General features: G+C 40.4%; 2 protein-coding genes across 6 annotated transcripts in view; one reads left to right on the top strand and one right to left on the bottom strand.

Annotated features, from left to right (window-relative positions):
• dpysl3 (dihydropyrimidinase like 3) overlaps positions 1-5,895 on the top strand; it is a 37,681-nt gene extending 31,786 nt beyond the window's left edge. For 2 of the 4 annotated variants that reach the window (XM_029447819.1, XM_029447821.1), the window contains exons 13-14: positions 976-1,147; positions 4,100-5,895. In XM_029447819.1, the coding sequence (XP_029303679.1) occupies positions 976-1,147; positions 4,100-4,194 (267 nt within the window). In that variant the 3' untranslated portion in view covers positions 4,195-5,895. The remainder of the gene's footprint in view (positions 1-975; positions 1,148-4,099) is intronic. The other 2 variants (XM_029447820.1, XM_029447822.1) reach the window with 1 other exon arrangement.
• A 4,321-nt stretch (positions 5,896-10,216) lies between these two features.
• Positions 10,217-20,410, bottom strand: part of stk32a (serine/threonine kinase 32A) — a 61,919-nt gene continuing 51,725 nt past the window's right edge. For both annotated transcript variants that reach the window (XM_029448166.1, XM_029448167.1), the window contains 3 exons: positions 19,654-19,782; positions 12,963-13,027; positions 10,217-11,425 (listed from right to left, as the gene is read on the bottom strand). In XM_029448166.1, coding sequence (XP_029304026.1) covers positions 11,308-11,425; positions 12,963-13,027; positions 19,654-19,782 — 312 coding nt within the window. In that variant the 3' untranslated portion in view covers positions 10,217-11,307. The remainder of the gene's footprint in view (positions 11,426-12,962; positions 13,028-19,653; positions 19,783-20,410) is intronic.

The raw sequence follows: 20,410 nt of genomic DNA, 5'->3' as shown, positions 1-20,410 counted from the left end.
AATTAGTCTCAAACTGCTGCAGAGCTCGTTCAAAACGTGCCGAGTGCTTTGGCCGGTTATGTGTTCACGCTACTAATAAAGACGTACCGTAGATCTCAAGCGCTCGCACTTCACTCTGCACTTCCTCAGCAATATACCCGCCAAGTGTGAAGTGGAGGGAATGAACAGGGGGTCGAGTAAATCAAAGGATTTACATACAGACGGACAGACAGACAGACACTCAATCTTAATTGAATCTTGCTTCTATAACAGTAAAAGAGGGTTTGCAGGGACTTTCCTGCAACAGAAACGTTACAATAAGAGAAGAGGAATAACATTGTGAGCGTTGTGCTGGTGGCGCCCACCAACACAGACTCCCCGCCCGGTAGCTGTACCTCATCAGAAACACAAAGGACATTCCTATCTCCAAAGTTTTACCACATTCAACCATTTGATTTATACCAATTTAAACTCAAAGCAGACCGCGCTGCCCGCTCTCTTGCCTTCTGATTGTATGTGCCAAACATCTCATTGTTCAACAATTTCCTTATTTGCAGCTGGCTGGTGATGAGGAAATGGCGCTGTATTAACAGTGTGCTGTTTATCTTGGTAGCAGTCACTGTTATGTTTTCTTCAATCACAGATGTCTCTTTTTAGCTTCCAAGATTTCTTTTTAAATCACGCCACTGAAAAACAGACATTGGTCTGCACTGGTCTTTAAAAGGCTTTGCTTACTTACGTTTGCATGGCTGCGTGCGTGCGTGTGTGTGTGTGTGTGTGTGTGAATGTGGGGATGGGTAAATCTGGAACTGGTTCTCGGCAGGAAAAAGACTCTGAAAAATGCATATATAATTCAGACGCAAACAGTTACACAAACAAGCATCTAATGCAAAACAGATGTGGACTTGGTTACATTAAATCTTATGTGATACGGAACATCATAATGTTCCTCTGTGTTCTTACCCATCTCTGCTCTTGTTGTTGTTTCTCCCGTAGCTGGCTGTCCTGAGAGCAGTACCCAGGGGAATGTACGACGGCCCGGTGTCTGAATTCTCCATGTCCCGTGGTGGCACCCCCTCCGCCTCTGCACGTACCTCTCCCACCAAACAGCCTTCCAGAAACCTTCACCAGTCTGGATTTAGTCTAGCAGGTAACCCTGCCCCATGTGGTGAGCCCAGCCTCTTACTACATACCCCTCCCCTCTGTCTCCCAGTCCTTCCCTTCATCTGTGTATGGTGTGTATTGATTCATACAGTACGTACGGACATCAAAGGAGCACGTGCATCTGTCGATCCACCAACACGCACCCCCTTTTATCTCAACTTGGCTACAACTTCATGCCGTGAATAAAAGCAGTCATGTGATGTTTTTAGCATGTTGTTGCTCTGAATGATGTATTCACAACATCTGGGCGATAAGCATCAAGCCTGTAGAGTAATCTCTAATGACCCTGTTACATACTTTATGATGCCCAAAGAATGGCACGCATTTGTAAAAGGGTTTATACTAAGTTTATATGGCAAGTTGTCATTAAGTGGCCCGCTTTAGCTCCTCTTGAGTTTCAGTGAGCCACAGTGCAGACAGCTTTAAGTTACATTTATGTACACAAACAAGTTAGCTGTGTTTGTGCTTCGCTGAGGTTTGACATGTTAGCCCAAATTGAAATCCATACAAAGTGCAGTTTAGACCTATAATTTAGCATGTTTTTGTTACTTGAACTAGCATTCAGAAAGGAGCTCAGTACCTTTTTTTGTATTTCTGTATTATGCACATTGCACATCACATTATTACAGTTCAGCTGACGCTTTTGTCCAAAGCGACTCACAAAAAGTGCAAACAATCATGAGGATACAACTACAACAGCAGGAATCTTGCAAGAACATCAGCTTCAAATAGGTGAAATCCTTTAAGAGCAGAACAACAGCTTCAAATGAGCCAAACAAATTGTAAGTGCAACACACAAAGAACATCATTTATTTCCTTTTTCTTCTTCTTCATTGGCCGAGTTGCAGTCGAAACAGTTGGGTTTTTTCAGTCTGCGACGGAAGGTGTGAAGACTGTCTGCTGACCTGACATCAACGGGGAGGAAATGAAGGCTTCTATTATCCTGCATTCACATTATGGCTGTCACCACATCAGATGTTGCACTCTCAATATGTGTGTGTAGGGAGGTGCAGAGAGAGAGAGTCTGTAACCATTTAAGATTATCGCAAGTGCATTATTCACATGAAACATGTCATTTGCACGAGTCAGCATCTTATTCGTTTTAATCTTCCGAACTCAGTTGGATCATATTCTCGTTAATGACTCATCTCTAAGGGATACACCTAAAATCTCTACAGTATCTCACGCCTCTCAAATAATAATCGCTCTTTAGGACACTGTGACCCTTAACTGCAGCCTTTTTTGAAATGTCAAGCTCCACTCAGGAAGGAGGTGTTTTCCACAGTTACACTTAATGTAAGTCTCGCTTGGATATGACTTTTGGCTCGAGGCCTAAAATATACTGCATACAAGATTTCATTCCAGGCATCTGGACATGGTCTGTTAAGAAAGCCTATCTAATGTGAGAGATCACAACACTGTGTTTTCACATTCAACAACTGTTCCATTATGCAGAGCTGCTGAGTGACAGTCTGATTGTGCCCATATGTAAGGTCAGCGTTGGATTAGCTGTAATTCAGAAAAAACAAATGTGGGATTGCTTTTGTCAGGCTAACCATACAGTGAAACGTTGTACACATGGTAAATCAGAGAAGTCAGTGTTTCCACGGTTTTAGAATCAAACGGAGAACACCATAGCTATCACTGTAGCAGCCATTCTTTCCTCCCCGGCACACTGAGTGCGTCCATATAAATCAGCGAGAGCAACCCCCCTTCCCACCTGAAGAGAAAACAGCTGTACTTCCTGTGTTATTGGCTGCCTTTCTTAATGCATGTAGTATTTTTTCATGGTTGGTAACTCAGTTTGAAAGCCCCAACTGAATGGTGTTTAGCCTTTGGCTGTTTTAAGCAACCTGTCTTTACAAGTGTAGCTCATGTGTGATACCTCATCGATTTAAAAAAGAAAAAGACGGGTGACCTCCGCTGGAAAGAATTTCCACATTCGAGTCCATGAATTTAGACGGGAGTAAAGCTGCTCCTGGTTTCCCAGGCTTTGTAATGGTCATGTGTGTTTACTTGTATGTGTGCATGCATATGTGCGCATATTCTCAGAATGACTCGATCTATTTTAGTTTTTCTTTCTCCCAGGGGCCACCACCTGCAGAGTTGATTTACTTGTCTGGAATGAGATGGGAAGGCTTGTTTGCTTGGATACAGTGTGATCATAGTCTGACATCACTCTACTTTCCATTTATATACTCGATGATGAATCGTTTTAAAAGACGCCCCTGGCTCATCCTTTGGAAACGCCGTCCTTTATGTCAAACTGTAGCTTCTTTTGTTAATGTTTCAGCGGCACTCACACAGGACATGATGAAACTTTAATTCCCCTGTCGTCTCGGTGACGCATGCCATATGTTATAGACAATGATAATGTGCCTTGAAAAACCTCTAGTGCCTGGAAAGTAAAAATGTAAGTGAATAGTGAATACACGTTCTGGTTTTAAGAGCGGAGATAACTTGCAGTACAGGTAACGCTTACCGACGTTGACACTTTATGACATTTTGGAGGTTTTATGCATGTGCGCCAAACATTGTCTTGTACATATAATTCACTTAATTTGCTCATTGAGGGCTCACACATGGAGTGATCTGCACAATGAACTCATTAGCATGCAGGTGGGGAAATGAATACATAGGGTTATAAAAAGTGTATATGGAAATCCATCTTTCTTTCTCAATTTCTTGTCATTGTGTCCATTGCAGCATTAATCTGAATTATAAATCATGCTGTTACATCTGAGGCTATTTTTGTACACATTTTCTTTGTGTTCATTTCTCCTCAGACCTGCACGAGTATAAACCACAGGCTTTTAAATGTCACTCCTTTTTTTTTTTTTTTTTTTGCACTTATTTTTCTTTTCACCCACTTAGTATTTCTCCCTACAACTTCACGTGCTCTTTTTTCTTTTCCCATGTAACTCACTTTTTTTTATCTCCTTTCCTCTCTGACCAGGTCCCCCCACCCCAGATGACATCCCCATCAGGCCTGCTGGCCGCCGTATTGTAGTGCCCCCTGGTGGTCGTTCCAACATCACATCCCTCAGTTAAACAGCGGAAGAGAAGGGGAGGCGTCCAGAAAACGACAGCAGCCAGAGTGCAGGATTGAGGGTGGGAGGGAGGGAGGGAGGGAGGAGCAGATGCAGAGGACCATGATTAGTTAAAAGTAAAAAAAAAAAAAAAAAAAAAAAAAAGCAAAACACTGAATCCTCATGCCTTACCTGTCACAACGCTACCATGCTCAGATGAGAACAGTATCCCCTTTCCTGGGGAAATTGAATACACCAGTGTTTAGCCTCACAAACACAGTGAACACATGTTTACTCTGTGCTTTGGTAATGGGAACATATGCCAGTCATACCGTCACGTTCAATAAAGAACAAACACTGTTCTCAAAGGAAAATGGATACTGCTTTTCTCAGAATGATGCTATGGTTATTTCATCCTGTTTGGCTTTCAATGTCACCCCCTTTAGTAGCCTGCTTTCTCCATAGTCAGTTAAACTCAACACTAGATCCCACATTAGCCATGTATTATCATGCAGTACTATTGATTAGCTCTAGGTGGCATTGTATATACGGTAGATGTAATGTAGCTTTGTGAAAGATGTTGTTGCAGCCTGTTAGGGTTTACTGGACCAAGTAAAAGGTATTTGTTCAAGTCTCAGAGAAGGAGTGCTGTTGGACATGACATAGGTGATGTGATCCATGATCCTTTGCCCCCTCCTCTGAGGTTGCTTGATGAATACCATCCCCATGATGTATTGATTGAATAATTATTGATGTTAAAAAAAAAAAGAAGTCAGACACATCTGCTTAGTGAAAGATTTTGTGAAGACAAAAGAATAGAACAATTACATTTTTAGAAAGGGTTTTACAATTCTTTATCCCCGAATGGTTTATGTGAGTGTTCATTTCCTGCGCTCCGTCATGGCTGTAGTTATAAAAATGAAAAAAAAATGAAAAGAGAAATTGTAAGAAACCGTCCTTTGCATTTGCTTCTAGCTTATTGGCTGCTCCTGTCATCCTGTATTCATCTTGAGAAGGAGAATGGAGGAAAAAAGATTTCAAAACAAAAACAACAACGACCTGATCACAAGAAGTACGAATACACACAAGTCTCTTGTAGCTCATCTGTAACTTTTAATGATGAGCTTTGCAATTGAGGGCAACAAAGAAAACCAGATGCAATTAAATGAATAAGTAACAAACACCTGCTTTCAGATAACAGCACTTCACATCTTGCTTTACTTTTTCATTCCTGACAAACTGGGCTCTCATTTTAAGAAAAGAGGCAGACCATCATTCCCTTGTCATCCCAACAAAGCCCTCTGATGCAATCCTGACCGATACTAATTCAACACCAGCCTAAATTATAACTAGGGCTCAAGTTAGTTGACCTGAAACACTCTGGATCTGATGCTGTTGGGGGGGCCTTAGAGCTCTTTATGTCTCTGCTGTTTTCTGAGAAGGCAGAGGATTGTGGTGCAGTAAGGGACACTTTTATTTTGTCGCTGTCCCACTGTGGGGGAGGGAGGGAGGGAGGGAGGGAGATGGCGTTTTTATTTGGCAGTGGTGGGGCAGACACAGGTGGTAGTTTGTTGTATTTATGTTAGTTTGACAACCTTTGTTATTGTTTTTATGTTGTTTCTTTTTTACTGTTTTATCAAAACCCAGAGATTGCAGGTAAAAAAAAAAAGGTGTGCTGTGGAGGTATGATTTGTTTCCTGAATAAACATGAGTTGCAACTGATTGACTGAGAGCTCTTATTTACATTATTCAATTTTACAACCAGAATTATGCACCGAGGGAGGACAATAGAAGATTACGGTACAGAAATTCCTCGTCCACTAATCGTTTAATTTATTTAATCGACAGATGTGTAAAACTAAGTTTCTCCATGAGTCATGCAAAAGCACCTCTTTAAATATTGTGTTTACCAAAGATCATCAGGTTTTGGAAAATAAGTAATTCAGCATCAAAAAAGCATTTTTCTTTCTACATTTTTTAATTTATACTGTTTTTTAACTTATTTTTAAAGTTTTACTACAGATATTTACAGAAGCAGCCCTGTGAATTAAAATGCATACACCATGAACACCAACACATTAACTTCACACGTTGAGTGTCTCCTATAATTTGTGTAAAACATTACTAATTTGTCAATAAACCAGAATCACATAAAACACCAGGGCACTATAAACCTGCATCAACATCTTTTCTGGGTTTTTATACGTCTAAAGTTTCCACTAATTGGGCACAATATCCTTCCTCTTCCCATTTATTCAGACAGTGAGTCATGGCTGTGACTGACTGTGAACAATTCAGGAAGAGTGGAGAGGTTTTAAAGTTGAATGAGCAACATGTGATGAGGTTTTATTGACTTTACTGACTCCGTCAGACACATCTGTCAGATCTTAAACATTTCTAATAGAGAAAAAAAAAGAAAATACTCTAAAATTGAGTCCTAATGGAAACTAAACGTCATTACCACTGGAACAACAATTCAAGCCCCACAGCAACAGTGCAGTGTTGATGCAATCCATGTTGCAGCCACCAGGGGCAGCACTGCAGCACATCACTGCCCCAGAAGAACACCTGCACTCAATAGTGTTGATGTTTTACGCCTCGCTGGTTCCACTACTGATGCTGTCAATGTCACCTGTCTGGCACATTTTAGCTAAACATTTTGTCCAATGCGCCACTTAATTAGCTTCTCTTGTGTAGCCCTCCAGGATTATGTTTCATACTGTATGACAGTCCTGAAAAAAGTGTCAAGCTAGCTTGTTTGCTAGTGTTAGCTAATGAGCTCCACTTTGAAGGACATTTCTTTCATATTGCGACATTTATTGTTTATAGCTGGCAACAGCAACATTAAAGCCACTAATGATGACACCTTTCATCACTGTTAAGTGTTTACAGCTTGGTTTGGGGAGATAGTTTGGCGGTCTGCTAACATGTGTTAGCCAGGTTTATAACTGTGCAGATGCTATAACTTTCCTCAGGGAGGAGTAAGAATTACTTTTCTTTGGATCTGTTCTGCTAAACAAATATTAAAAAAAATGATTCAATGTTTGAGTGTAGTAGTTCTAACCATCTCTACAGTAATTACAGATATCAATATATAACACTTCCTATTGCTGCTTAACAATAAAAAGCTTTGTAAGGCTTTTATTGTGAAAGCATCTGCAGCCTACTTTAGCCTTAGTGAACATCATTATCACCTGCTAAATCCTTGGGCCGTAAAAGTACAGTAAGGTTCAGGCCTAAATAGACATCTGGATATATCTTTTTTGTGTCAATATTGCAGGGAGGAATGGTAAAAGAAAACCTTAATAAGCTACAGTGAACGTACAAGATAAGGCGGTGTAACAGTGACAAAGGTAAGACTCATCTCTTACCTTCTCTTCTTCTGTTGTTTGGATAATCCTCAGGGCTGTCCCTGCTTCACAGAATCTTATCATATTTGTCACGAGACGTTATGGTTTATCCAAACAGTGTTAATTTGGCATACTGGTAACACTCTTACTGTGTGGTCTAAGTAATAGGATGACTCAAGTATCCGCTCAGTCCCATTGTGTTTCCGAGTAGTGGGCTGGGGGTACACACACTCACCCTTCTCCATGAGGTCCAACAGTAAAACTGCTGCAAGGTCCCTCATGCTTTGTTTAATGATGAGATCATAGTAATCATATCAGATGGCAGGGGTGACAATCGTAAAATGCAGACTAGGTCTGGAAGATGAGATGAGTCAGCAACTTTAAACAGAGGGGGGGGGGAGGGGGGCGGTGCGTTGCTTGCTGGTGTTGGAGGTTACTAAATAGTGTATGTGTACTATTACTAGAAAACATTTCCAGAGAGGAAGTGCGTGTGTGTTTGTGTGTGTGTGTGAAGCGAATAGATAACAGTATATATATATATATATATATATATATATATATATATATATATTTTTTTTTTAACATTCATGTGATGGACCGATTTTGCTGCTTTTTATTGATGGTGAGTCCAAGCAGATTGGGGAAGCACTTATAAACAGAAAGTCCCCCCTCAGATCAGCCATTAATGTGGAAATGTGCTGCCTCAGCTCAGCCCACTGTGGGAGAGAGCAAGGACTTCTAGATGACCTAGGGAAGTGGTGGACACAAATCTGTTAATGTGGATGTGTGTGTGTGTGTGTGTGTGGGGGTGGGCGAGAGAGAGAATAGGAAAAGCATACGATGCGTGTCTGATGCTGAGGGTGCATTATCAAGAAATGCCCTGAGACACATTGGAGAAGAGAGGGTAAAGCGTGTACACCACATTAGACCCGATTCACGTGAAGATAAACAGCGGACACTGAAGTTGAGGATGAGAAATCATTTTTGTTTTCACTTCCTCTTGTCATATTTAAAATGTGTCCAATGCTCGGCCCTGTTGCTCAGTGGCATCTACATATTAACCATGAATGTTCATACCAACCCCTCTGTAGGTTACTAACTGTACTACTTGTCAGCTAACATTGGGGGGCAGCATTATATTAAGGAAATTGGATAGCAACCTACACATGCAGTACACACATCCAAATCTTTTAGCATGATTCACACACTTTTCCCTTTCCACATCCTTTCACTGTTCTTCAGCTTTTATTACCGATGCCGTTCCATTTTACTCGTAATACTAAAACAAACAAACGTGGTAATGCAGAAAGTCATGAAGTGAAATAAAGCACAAGGCATACTCAGGTTGGTTCAGAAAAAGAAAGTCATTATTTAAGGCACACCTTAATAGTTTGCAACTCCATCACATTTGAATACAATAAACACACAGTGACAACTGAAGGACAACAAAACCTTGATAGGAATGAGATTCACAGGTGTGGAGCAAAGCTGTTCCCAGACGAAATATATATATATTTTTTAGGTAGGTCAGTTTTGTTAAAATGCTATTACCTAGGTCAAATACTATTATTATTTTATACGTTCACTTATTGGGTACTTACTGCTAGATGATTATCGCAATGACCCCAACCCATCTGGTGCCCCGATTACCCAGGAACCAAAGCAAGATAATTATCACACATATAATTTACCCTGGGTATACCCAGGGTCAGTCCATCCGTTTACCTATCCCACTATATCTTACAACTTATACAGGACCTACCTTTTGGATCTGTAAAATTACATCAGTGACAACAACAACAACAACAACAACATCAACAACAACACACAGTTAAGTCAAAACATTGTACCAATTTTCCATAGAAAAGTGCCATAAGAGAGTGAAATATGTTTTAAATATAATTACAAGTATCATAGACTTGAAAGGATTGAGTCGTATTGCGTCAATAGAATGACAGGAAATTAGTAGAAATCACATTTACTTACTGATTGTGAAGAAAAGCTCAGGTTTTTACTACCTACACATATAATTTAAGTGAACCAGCTGTGTGCCATATCTATGGTATAAGGCATCCCTCTGCAAACTTCAGAGGCAGGTGTGGTTTGTCTTGTAGTACATCTTAAATTGTATGACCAAGGGGTTCTATTTGTTTACGTCATTGTTTACCACTTTGAATGTTGAAAGAACGTCGTTGCAGAATGTCTTCTTCTACGGGAGCAATTAATTGCGAATACACATTTACAGACTTATCGGGTGGCACATGTAATTGGTTGTATTCGACACAAAAGGAGGAAGGACATAGAAACATTATTTGACAAAAACTAATTTCAATGCAGACAGTGACTGAAAAATAAATCTTATCTAGGACTCAGCTTAATCCATGTCTATAAAAAACATCCCTAAGGGAATAAGTAGTCACTCACAGCTTTAGATTTTTTTTGTCTCTCTGTGCATAAATGCTACAGTTGATGAAGAAGCATGTGCAAAGCAAGGTTCAGTGCAGAACATATAACATCTACCGTTTCTACGTTTTCATAGCTATAAACCAGTATTTGAAGACCCCGCTGGTCTTTTGCAGTTTGAGGCAAAGATTAGTCCAAAAATGTCACCGTTTTTAAAGCAGTTTAAAACAAAAAATAACTTTCATCAGAAGGTCCGCTCCCGAGACTTTCCCCCCCCCCCCCCCCCCCGGCATAAACTTCATAGAAACTTCCAAGGTCAAGAATAGACCTTGAAGGTTAAAGTTACAATCACCATTACCTCATTGGCGATAGATAGTGACTTAACAGACATTAATTTAAACGGAAATCTTCACGGTTTTACTTGAACTTTGAAACTATTGTTCCATAACTGCATTTAATAGTAACTTAAAGCAAACGCAAGAAAAGTTGCTGCGTGTTTCGCCTACATCTGCAGCCGATGGAGCTGGGACATTGTTCCACACGTTGCTACCCTACCGTCTTCGTTAGCTTGACTAGCAAAGCTTAGCATAATGACCACTACGACCGTGTATCTGCTGCTATGATAAAGTGAGCCATTCACGCTCAAGCCTACAGTTCAGCTCTTTATCGTCTGTTTTAGAGGAATCTGTGGTTGCTGTCTTAAAAACAAAGGCCTCATTTTTTTTACCTTATTAACCTCTCCAGTTTAAATGTGTTGTACTCTTAGTGTCATGCTCGGATCTCAAGTCATCACACGGGACAAAGCCGTCCAAAAGTGTTTGTTTTTCCAATATAATGCCAACCAAACTCCTTATGCCAATTCTTGCTAAGTCCACGTAGCACTGGAGAACCATTGCTATATTTACATAACTGTAATTAACCAGAAAATGCTTGAAAATCTGTCCCAACCAAGACAGCAGCAGTACATACAGCTTTCAGCCATAGCCCACCACGTCAGACTTTATTTCCTGTAACGGCTGGGAAGGTGTGGCATCGTCTCCTTTTTTGGCAGGGCAGTGACTTCCTTTTCACTTCAGCATAGTGCCCAGAGTAAAGGTTGAGCAGACCTTAGAGCACCAGAGTGATGTAAGGGAGCATGGTATGAGAGTCCATTTCACTCCTGCAGTTCTGGAGCTCTTGATGTGGGTTTCTTTTTGTGTGTGGGTGAAACAGTGAAGCACAAGTACATACTGCATTTGTGTTTGTATAGGCGATGTAGTGGTGCAGGGACATTGAAGAACCGGTGCCTGTGCTGATAGAACACTAGGTGTAAATTGCTGATCTACAAGCTGTGGGCAGGTGCAAGTGATACGGGATACGTAGGAGTCTCGGGGTCATGAGACCTATCCTGATAAGAAGGCAACCGGTTCAACATTGTTGTTCTGTCCGTCCTCTATTGCCTTGTTCTTCTCAGTCGTGGACAGCTCAGAGGAGTCTGAGTCCCCCACGGCTTTCCTTGACCTATTGCATAAAGAACATTATTAAACACGTTATTTTTTACATTTGCAAGATGGTGGCTAATATTTGACATTTTATTTATTTACTTTTTTTCCTGTAGACTTGTGTTAGTCAAAGTAAGACTTTTTTTACTGACATTTAATGATTTACCGTGACATTTGGCCTGCCTATATATTGTTATGCCATTATTTTATAGTGCCAACATAAGGATATATGGATAAGGGTATACATAAGAGTCTTACGTCCCAACTGCTTAATAAAGTGAAGGGCTTCAAGTTATCTACATATTTTAAATATATATATATTTATATATATATATATATCTACATATTTTAAATATATATATATTTATATATATATATCTACATATTTTAAATATATATATTTTTTAATATATATATATATATTTTTTTTATATATATAAAAAAAAATATATATATATATAAATATAAATATAAATATATATATATAAAAAAATATATATATATTTTAAATATATATAAATATAAATAAATACATAAATAAAAGTCGTAGAGCCTTTGTCAGTGTACACTTAAGTCTGTCTGATTTGTTAAAATACTGTTCCTGACAGGAGATCAGTAAGATACTTATTTATATGTAATATATTAATTAGTTACAAGCCTTGAAGTTACAAATTTTAATATTCTACTCTGATTGCACGTTTTTACAATTGAATAGCTAAATAATATGTGTTATTCATATCAATTCATCTGATTTTATAACACGTAGGTCTGGCCTACATGAAAAATAAGTTAATATTTACATACATGTACTCTGGAATGATTTACTGCTTGTGTAAAGTGAGTAATACAGAAGATAAGAACTTATTCTGATGATTTTCCCATATTGTTCAGCCCTACTTTCCACTAATGATTTGAACAATTAATAATCATCTTTTAATTAGGCCCTTTTGTTTCTTACTAACTGTTTTTGACCTTGTTAGGTTGGCTGTCTGCTTCACAACCAGTTTAACTTTTCCTTTGTGTGTTGATCACCATATCTTTTCTCACTCACAGAAATGCTGTAAATCACATTTCACATTAAAATGTCTGACTTCAGTTTTCATTGTTTCTTCTGAAGTACTTTTACATCTCTAAACCCTCAGACAATCTGACATTGAAGACATTTATCCTCTTCTTATCACTAAGTAAAGTCTTTCAGCCGCAGCACAGCTGGACAGCCACCTTCGCCTTTTACATTAGAGATCCCATCTCAAGTTTCTTTCCTCAAAATATTATTCTTCCATAAGCTTCAGTATCTACTTGGTATGGCTTTAGTGTCTCCTCTGTTTTAAACATTTACTTATGCAAACCAATTATATCCTTTGACATCTCATTTCCAACATGATGGACACTCGCCACCATTTGCTGTGTTTCTGCCTTAATCACACTCCCACATACGTGTGTTGGCTCTTCTGCCACAAACAGCCACGTTACTGTCCTTTCACACCATCCTACATGCAGACATGCACAGTATTGGTTGTGGAGAACGTGTTGTGCAGGAAATGGAGGTTCCTTACTTTTCTCTGTTGAAGATAATGAAGTCTCTCTGGACATTATCCAATCTCTGCTGCAACTGACCGTTCTGCAGGAGAGACCAACACAGAACATCAGCAACGCAGTGATCACTGCTGTCAATTCTGACTAAATGTGGGCCGATCACGACTCATTATTGTTCCCAGGTATAGAATCTGAATCGATCACATTGCATGTGCATACATTTAGTTTTGGTGTCGCTGGTTAGAGACATAAAAACTTGTTTTGTCGTACCTGCTGACTCACACAGTATAGTTCAACAGGAAGTACACTGTACACACTACTTTCCTCCTTTTTAATAAGATGACAGAAGAAGGAAAAAGAGACGGAACTTTAGAGGACACGTCTGCTCCATGCACTCATACATGTTTGGCTCACTCAATCATGTGAGAACATTTGGCTCTGTGGTGCCAGGCTGTCTCCGCGCTGCCGTGGTGCCAAGACAAGGTTGACAGGTGCTTTCTCACTCTCACAAGGAGACAGTGAGGAGAGAGATCATTGCGATACATTATCAGTATGTCACTGCACTGTGTATGTCTCTCTCTGTGTGTGTGTGTGTGTGTGTGTGTGTGTGACAAAGACAAACTAGCAGAGCCAAGAACACAAAAGAGACTCTTTATGTATACACATTACCTTATTAAAATGCAAATGCCAAAATTAAAACGACTCACTCCAAACTGCCCACTTGACCATAAAAAGCTTTTTAAAGTAAGGGCATAAGGGCACGCACACGCACACGCACACACACACACACACACACACACACACACACACACACACACACACACACACACACACACAAAGTATGATTACATGCTGCTTCCCTACACACCCCTCCAGTCAGATTGGCTCTCAAAACTCTCAAGTTCCTGGAAACCTCTTCAGGAGGCTGACTCCCTGCCCGGAGCAGTCAGTCACGCAGCCCAGCAGAAAGGCTCTGTACAGGTGCTGTCACAGTGGGGGAGCAGCCACTGGCAGACCAGAAGCCATCAAATAAATTAGAGCAGGGATATGGAGAGAAAGAGAGAGGCGAGGGAGCTGTGTTTTAAAGGAATGAAAAGGTGTAGCGTGTGCATTGTGTAATAGTATTGAATGCATGCAGTGACAGTCATTTGTTCTTTCCTGCGGGTTTTCTGGTTAAGGGACCCTTCAGAGCAGTGTCACAGAGGAAAGCAGCAAATTCACATGGACATAGGAAGAGAACATAACTACATAACCACCAAACACAACTAAAAACATGGACTGGGAGGACAGGGTGTGTTCGTGTGTGGGTGATGCAGACTTCCGGAAGGACAAAGAAACAAACAGGCAGACAGAGAAAGAAGAGGAGGACGGTATATAAGTTGTCAAACATCAGTGATCGACGTGACGGATATGAGACAAGGTATGATGTCGTGTCATGATGACATATTCTTAGATCTAAAGGCATGACAGAACCTGACAATAAATAATAAAACACCTTTTCTCCAGTTCATTGTCAAAGCAGGTTTCTGTTTTCTCTCGTCACTCTTTTTTTAATCTTAATTCAAAGAACCAGGAAAATACTTTGTTATTTCCAGCAATGGAGCTTCACTCCAGTGCAGTCCGGGTTCAGTGCCTGTTAGTCTTCACTAAATAAGTTAGAGCAGGTTCCTCGGGCCAAGGACCCCCAAACTGGTGTAGCAGCGTGGTGCAGGGACCCCCTACTGTATATATTGTACACAAGAGGCTTGAGGAGGTCTCCTTTCCTCCACTCTGTCTCTGACTGTAGGTGTGTGTGTCGAAGTACAGCGGAGCAGGGAGTGTGAATGGCAAAGCAAAAAAAAAAAGTGTAAATAAAAAAAACGTTATTTATTATTATTCATTTTTTTAATTGCTTTATCTACAAACTATTTTGCGACCCCCCCCCCTGCAGTACCTCGGGTCGCGGGCCCCCTGTTGAAGACCTATGAGTTAGAGGATTCAACCGTCATGCCAGTTAAACTTGTGAGGATGTAAGGAAGGAAGGAAGCAAGGAAGGAAAGAAGGTGGGAAATAAGTAAGCAAGCATGGAAATGAGGAAGGAAGTTAATAAAGATGGACGGAAAGAAGGAATCAAGGAAGGAAATAAGGAAGGCCGTAAGAAACCAAGGAAGGAAATGTGGCCTTCCTTCCTTACTTCCTTCCTTCATTGCTTTCTTTGAAGTTAGGTAAGAAGGAAGGAAGGAGGATATGTCTTGCTGGAAATGTCATTCACGCACAATGCCAATGGACGACTCTGGCCTTGCAGAGAAAACAAGCAAGTCACCACTTGTTTCTCTCTCTCTCTCTCTCTCTCTCTCTCTCTCTCTCTCTCTCTCTCTCTCTCTCTCTCTCTCTCTCTCTCTCTCTCTCTCTCTTTTAATTTGTTGCTTTTAAAAAGGCAGTTCAGAAGCTAATTGCTTCAACTGCGTGATTAAACTTTCCATTTAATGAGATGAACCAACAGGGAGTGCTCTGCTGGACGAGAGCCCAACAGGTACATTTGTCAGTGTCCTTATCTGGGCTTTTGTTTTAATGTGACTGCTAATATGTCCTTGAGTTGATGTAGGATTATGTGGTATTCAAACGATCTATAATACATTAAAAAAAATATCTCAATAATTTAAATAATCCCAGATTCTTGATTTAAGGACAGTGGACAAAAAGCAAAAGGTGTCTGCAAAAAGAATGGACCCTGTATGAGTGCGCACTAAACTATAATGCAGGTCAAATACATTTGATCACTGACTCTGCTTTTTTAATTAGTGGCAAATATGGAGCTGTAGATACACATGCAGCTCTCTGTCTCTTCCAATGCTCCATTGATTTACCTGACTCTAAAACTAATTAAGTGATTTTACAAAACTCTATCAGTACTGAAGCAGTAGTGTACAGTCAGTAGTTTTTTTTAAAAGCGTTTTTGCTGAAAACAGCTGCCTGTTGCTGATGAAATGCTGCTCCAGAGCAACATTGTGAGCGTGAACCCAAACAGGGAAGTTACAGTTACAGCAGAACAATGAGCTGCTGCAGTTTTGGGTGATAATTCTCTTTAGGTTCATCTTTACAAGCAATCCCTTTCATGATACATTGTTATTATAAATATATCGATTATAGCCACTTTAATAGCAACTCTGCAACACATAGTTCTCCATGGCAGCCATTGATAACTGCTATGGTAATCGACCAAAACAACATATTCTCACAAACAGCAGCCATAGAAACCAGCTAACAACATGTGTTAGCTGTGGCTGCCACCTGGAAACACCCTAACAATAAACCGCCTAACAACAATGAAGCCACACACTCAAAACACCATAGCAACAACCCAGTTTTAACCCATTTAAAAGTATTTGTGCTGATCCTAACTTTAAACAAAAAAAACTGTGTTTCAAATTCCAAATTCCTCTACATCGTCTGCACTCTATTGAGTTGGAATTATTAACAGTAGGGTCATTGTTCCCCTGGTGTTATGTTTTGAATGTGCATTATCTAATACATAGCCTACATTTTATACGTTTCATACACGCAGTAGATAACAATTTGAATGACATGTTTGAAGACGTGTGATGGGAGTCCAACAATATACTTTGTTCAATCCAGTCCAATTTTCTGCTTTATACTATCAGTCATTTAATTGAGATAATTCTAAGCTACATTGTGAGTTTAGCGACGACAGGGAGGCAAAGAGATAAATAAGGGGCCAGAAAAATAGATGAGGATGGGGTCTTAAGCTGCACGGCAGGAGGGGAGGGGGGGACATGTAGACAGCGTTGTGGAAGGATCGTGAGGACAAGGGAGGAGAAATAAGGTTGCAGCGGAGAGGAGGAATATGTCAAAAAGAATACAGAGCAGCCTCAGGGTAATGAGTGAGAGCTGGCCGGGACAGACATTAGGGCAACTGGCTTACTTCATTCAATATTGATCTGCTATGCTTCATAAATGCTGCACATCTCCCTCTCCCTTTCACACACACACACACACACACACACACACACGTTTGCACGCTCACACAAGCACTCAATTCCCTTACTTGTCCCTCTCTTACATACATCCATCACAAGTGGCCCCACAGGTCCCTTGTAAATGGATATGGAAAAGAAAAGCATTGCACAAAGTCATATTTATAGACAGTAAAGCGAGTATTCCCCTTGATAGACAGCTGCAAAATATGACTACTTAAAATGAATAATATGCACATTGAACAAATCAGTTTAAAAGAAAGGTGAGAAATTTCAGTTTTGCATTTTACTGTACATATTGGAGTTCACGGTCCCTCGTAAAAGCGAAGAAGTGAAGGGGTGGTATTTAGCTAATTAGATGGGTTAACACAGCACTTTACAAAACAGTGTGATACGAAAAGGACGACAAGAAACATTGAAGTCAACGCAGTAGCAAGCCAGAAACTAAAAACGCCTTCATAAGTGACACCGAGGCTTTTGGCTAGTATTTACAAAAAGGGGTGGACTAATGACGCAGACTTGCTTATGTCATTGTGCCAACATGTGCAGGGCTCTAGAGAGGGAGGTAAAAAGAAAAGGACTTCAAATGCATTTCTGTAATCCTCTTCAAGAAAGTTCAGCAAATCATAACCCACTATTGATATTTACTACTTTGAAATATTACCGACGTGTATAAAACCTCTCCAAGAATGCATGGCAACATCCATCTTTCCTGTGATATATGACGCTCGTAGAATTATTTTATGGTTGCTTTCTCCATTTTCATGTGAAAGACCTGTCAAGTAAATACAGCTGAATTTTATTAATCCTGGTTTCAGTTGAAATGCATAAATCAATTATTGCTTTTATGATGCCAGAATGAATAAGGTGATTTAATTAAGAAAATGCAAGCCAGGGGAGTACAAAACAATTGCATTGACTTCCCTTAGTCCGACCATACACTGGCACTTCATCTGTGTCCGTAAACATAAATGATTCCCTGAAAGGCCACTGTCGTTATTTCATTAGAATAGGAGACTTTCTCTTTGTCTGAATGGGCCGGGGGGGGGGGATGACAAATGTTGCCTGGCTGCACAGCAAGACATCACTGATATAAACACACAGGCAGGTCTCCACAAGCAGCTGTCAGCTTTCATAAAACATGGCACACTTTGGGCCGGGGCTGACTTCCTATCGCAAGCTGGCAAGGTATGAGCTCCACAGTCTAGACCACACAAATTGCTTCACTTCTATTAGAAAAAGAGTCCCATAAACTGTTGTAATGTGCCGTAGAGTGGGAGAGGGTCCAAACTTATTACCTTTTGTAATGACGTAGGTGGTATTTGTGTGTGCATAGGTTGTGTGTGAAGTGTCAATGGTGTGTCGAAATGTTGTTGACCCAGCACACACACACACACACACACACACACACTGCTAACTGCACTGTTACTGATAAAAGCACACAAATGAAACCGTGACCTGTTGGGAGTGTAGTCACTGGCTCATCTCTCTGAGCTTGTACTGTCTCAATGGAAAATCTAAAGATTAAAAATTGGAAAGAAGCCAAGAATTCAGCGCGGTGCTTCCAATCGATTTGACTCCTGTACTGTAAATACATTTCTTCTGAAAAGCAGACCCGACTATCTGTTTTAAAAAGGTGCTTGTGGGGCAGGAAAATGTTTTAGCGTTCTCGGTCACGTATAGCAACAGATGTGACAAGGGCATCTAATTAGCATACGTTCAGAAGTATGTTTGTGCTGAGAAGTAATTTAGGGAGAGAAGTAGTGTGGCAAGGGTCACAAACAGGAGCATAGTTGTGACAAAGATAAACAGACCACATGTGTATGAAAAATATCAGATATTAACCACAAACTCTGCCCCTAAAATATTTATTTGACTGGTTTTGTATAGTATATACCCCCAGAAGAAGCCTTTGCATAATAAAAACAACATGTTATTCTGGTTTCCTCCAAGGCTCTAAGAAAGTAAACCCCAACGACTCGAGCTCTTTTGAGCAGCAGTTAACCTTGAAACAATAATGACAACACTGATCCGGTCCCACTGCTGCACTGGACCAGAAATGAAATCACTGCTGCCAGAGCGCTTTCACTATGGCGGTGTTTATGAGTGTGTAACGTGTGTATATGTGTGAGTGTGTGTGTGTGTGTGTGTGTGTGTGTTTCCCTCCCACGTCTCACTTGGCCGGGTGATCAAATTAACCTTTCAGTGATTTCCTCTCTGTTTTGTATAAACACCTAGAGGACAGCAGCTGATTTATGTGGATGGAGTGAAAGACTCCAGCTATAGGTGATTGCATTCTTTGCCTTCCCCATACGCGCATCAGGCAGGTGGCCCATTTATCCCGATGAAGGTGAGGGAGGACAGAGCTCTAAAATGTGTCCTTAACCTTCCAAATAGCACCCGAGATACATTTAAGAAGACAAACTCAGGAGCAACTTGTCACTCCTAACTGGGTCAAATGGAACCAGCGGTCAGCTTTCTTTATTGAGTAATGATGAGCACTAAGAGGAAGAGACACCTTTTTAAGAGGCATGTGTGAACCACAGAGGACAAGATAAAGCAACATAAAATCGGGTTGACATTTACATTTAAACGTGGAAGAATAAAAGTGCATAGAATCTAAATGATAGATGATCTGTAATATCAAACCTCGGTCAGGTTCTCTTGAACATTTGCTGTGGGATAAACCCTTTTTAACCGTATTACTGTATAGTGTTTTCTAGTTAAAAAGCCTAACCTGTGGGGAGCCATCAGATCCCTGGTCCTTGGTTTTTCTGGCAAGCCTCTTCTTCTTCTTGTGAAGCGGTTTGGACTCCAGAATCATTTCCTCCAGCTCAAACGTAGGGTCACAGTTTAGTCTCCGTCTCTATTTTAAAACAAACAAACAAACAAACAAACAGACAGATCCATGGGTTCAAACATGGTGTCTAATTAAAAAGTTCAACTCTTGAGACGTAACCTAAAGTCATTGTTGCAGTGTTTCTTCACTGTACTTGAGATGAATTGAAATGAGTCAGTGTGGACTATTGTCTACACGTTCCTTTCGAAAAGCAGCTTCGTCATTGCTTCAGAAAATACAAACTTTTAACGACGTCGTGCTCCGTGGAACTTTTTCCTTCGACAACAGCGAAATGAAGTTGTTTTAATGAACTGCGCATAACTGTGTACAAGACATACGCTTATGTTTGTTTCTTTTGTTGTTTTAAGATCAAAACTATAAGGCAAAGTAGACTGAATGCTGGGAAGTTAGGAAACACGACACAAGGGCTGAGTTCTCCCTTCCTGTTGAGACATTAATAGTCTATAAGGGACTAAAGACAGAGGATCGGCCTATAATTAGATAGAGAGACACTGTCAATTCCCCCATCGATCCTCCGTGCTGTAACTCTGCTGTGCCAGCCTGGCCGCTGGGGATGTCCGCTGCTCTGCAGTCGCAATAGACTTAGAATTTGATAAAGTCATTTAGTCATCTAATAACTTGCAGCAGTTCTTAT

This window comes from Cottoperca gobio, chromosome 14 (genome assembly GCF_900634415.1).
Source record: "Cottoperca gobio chromosome 14, fCotGob3.1, whole genome shotgun sequence".
In the NCBI taxonomy this organism is placed as follows: domain Eukaryota; kingdom Metazoa; phylum Chordata; class Actinopteri; order Perciformes; family Bovichtidae; genus Cottoperca; species Cottoperca gobio.
This window is presented reverse-complemented; position numbering and strand designations above follow the sequence as displayed.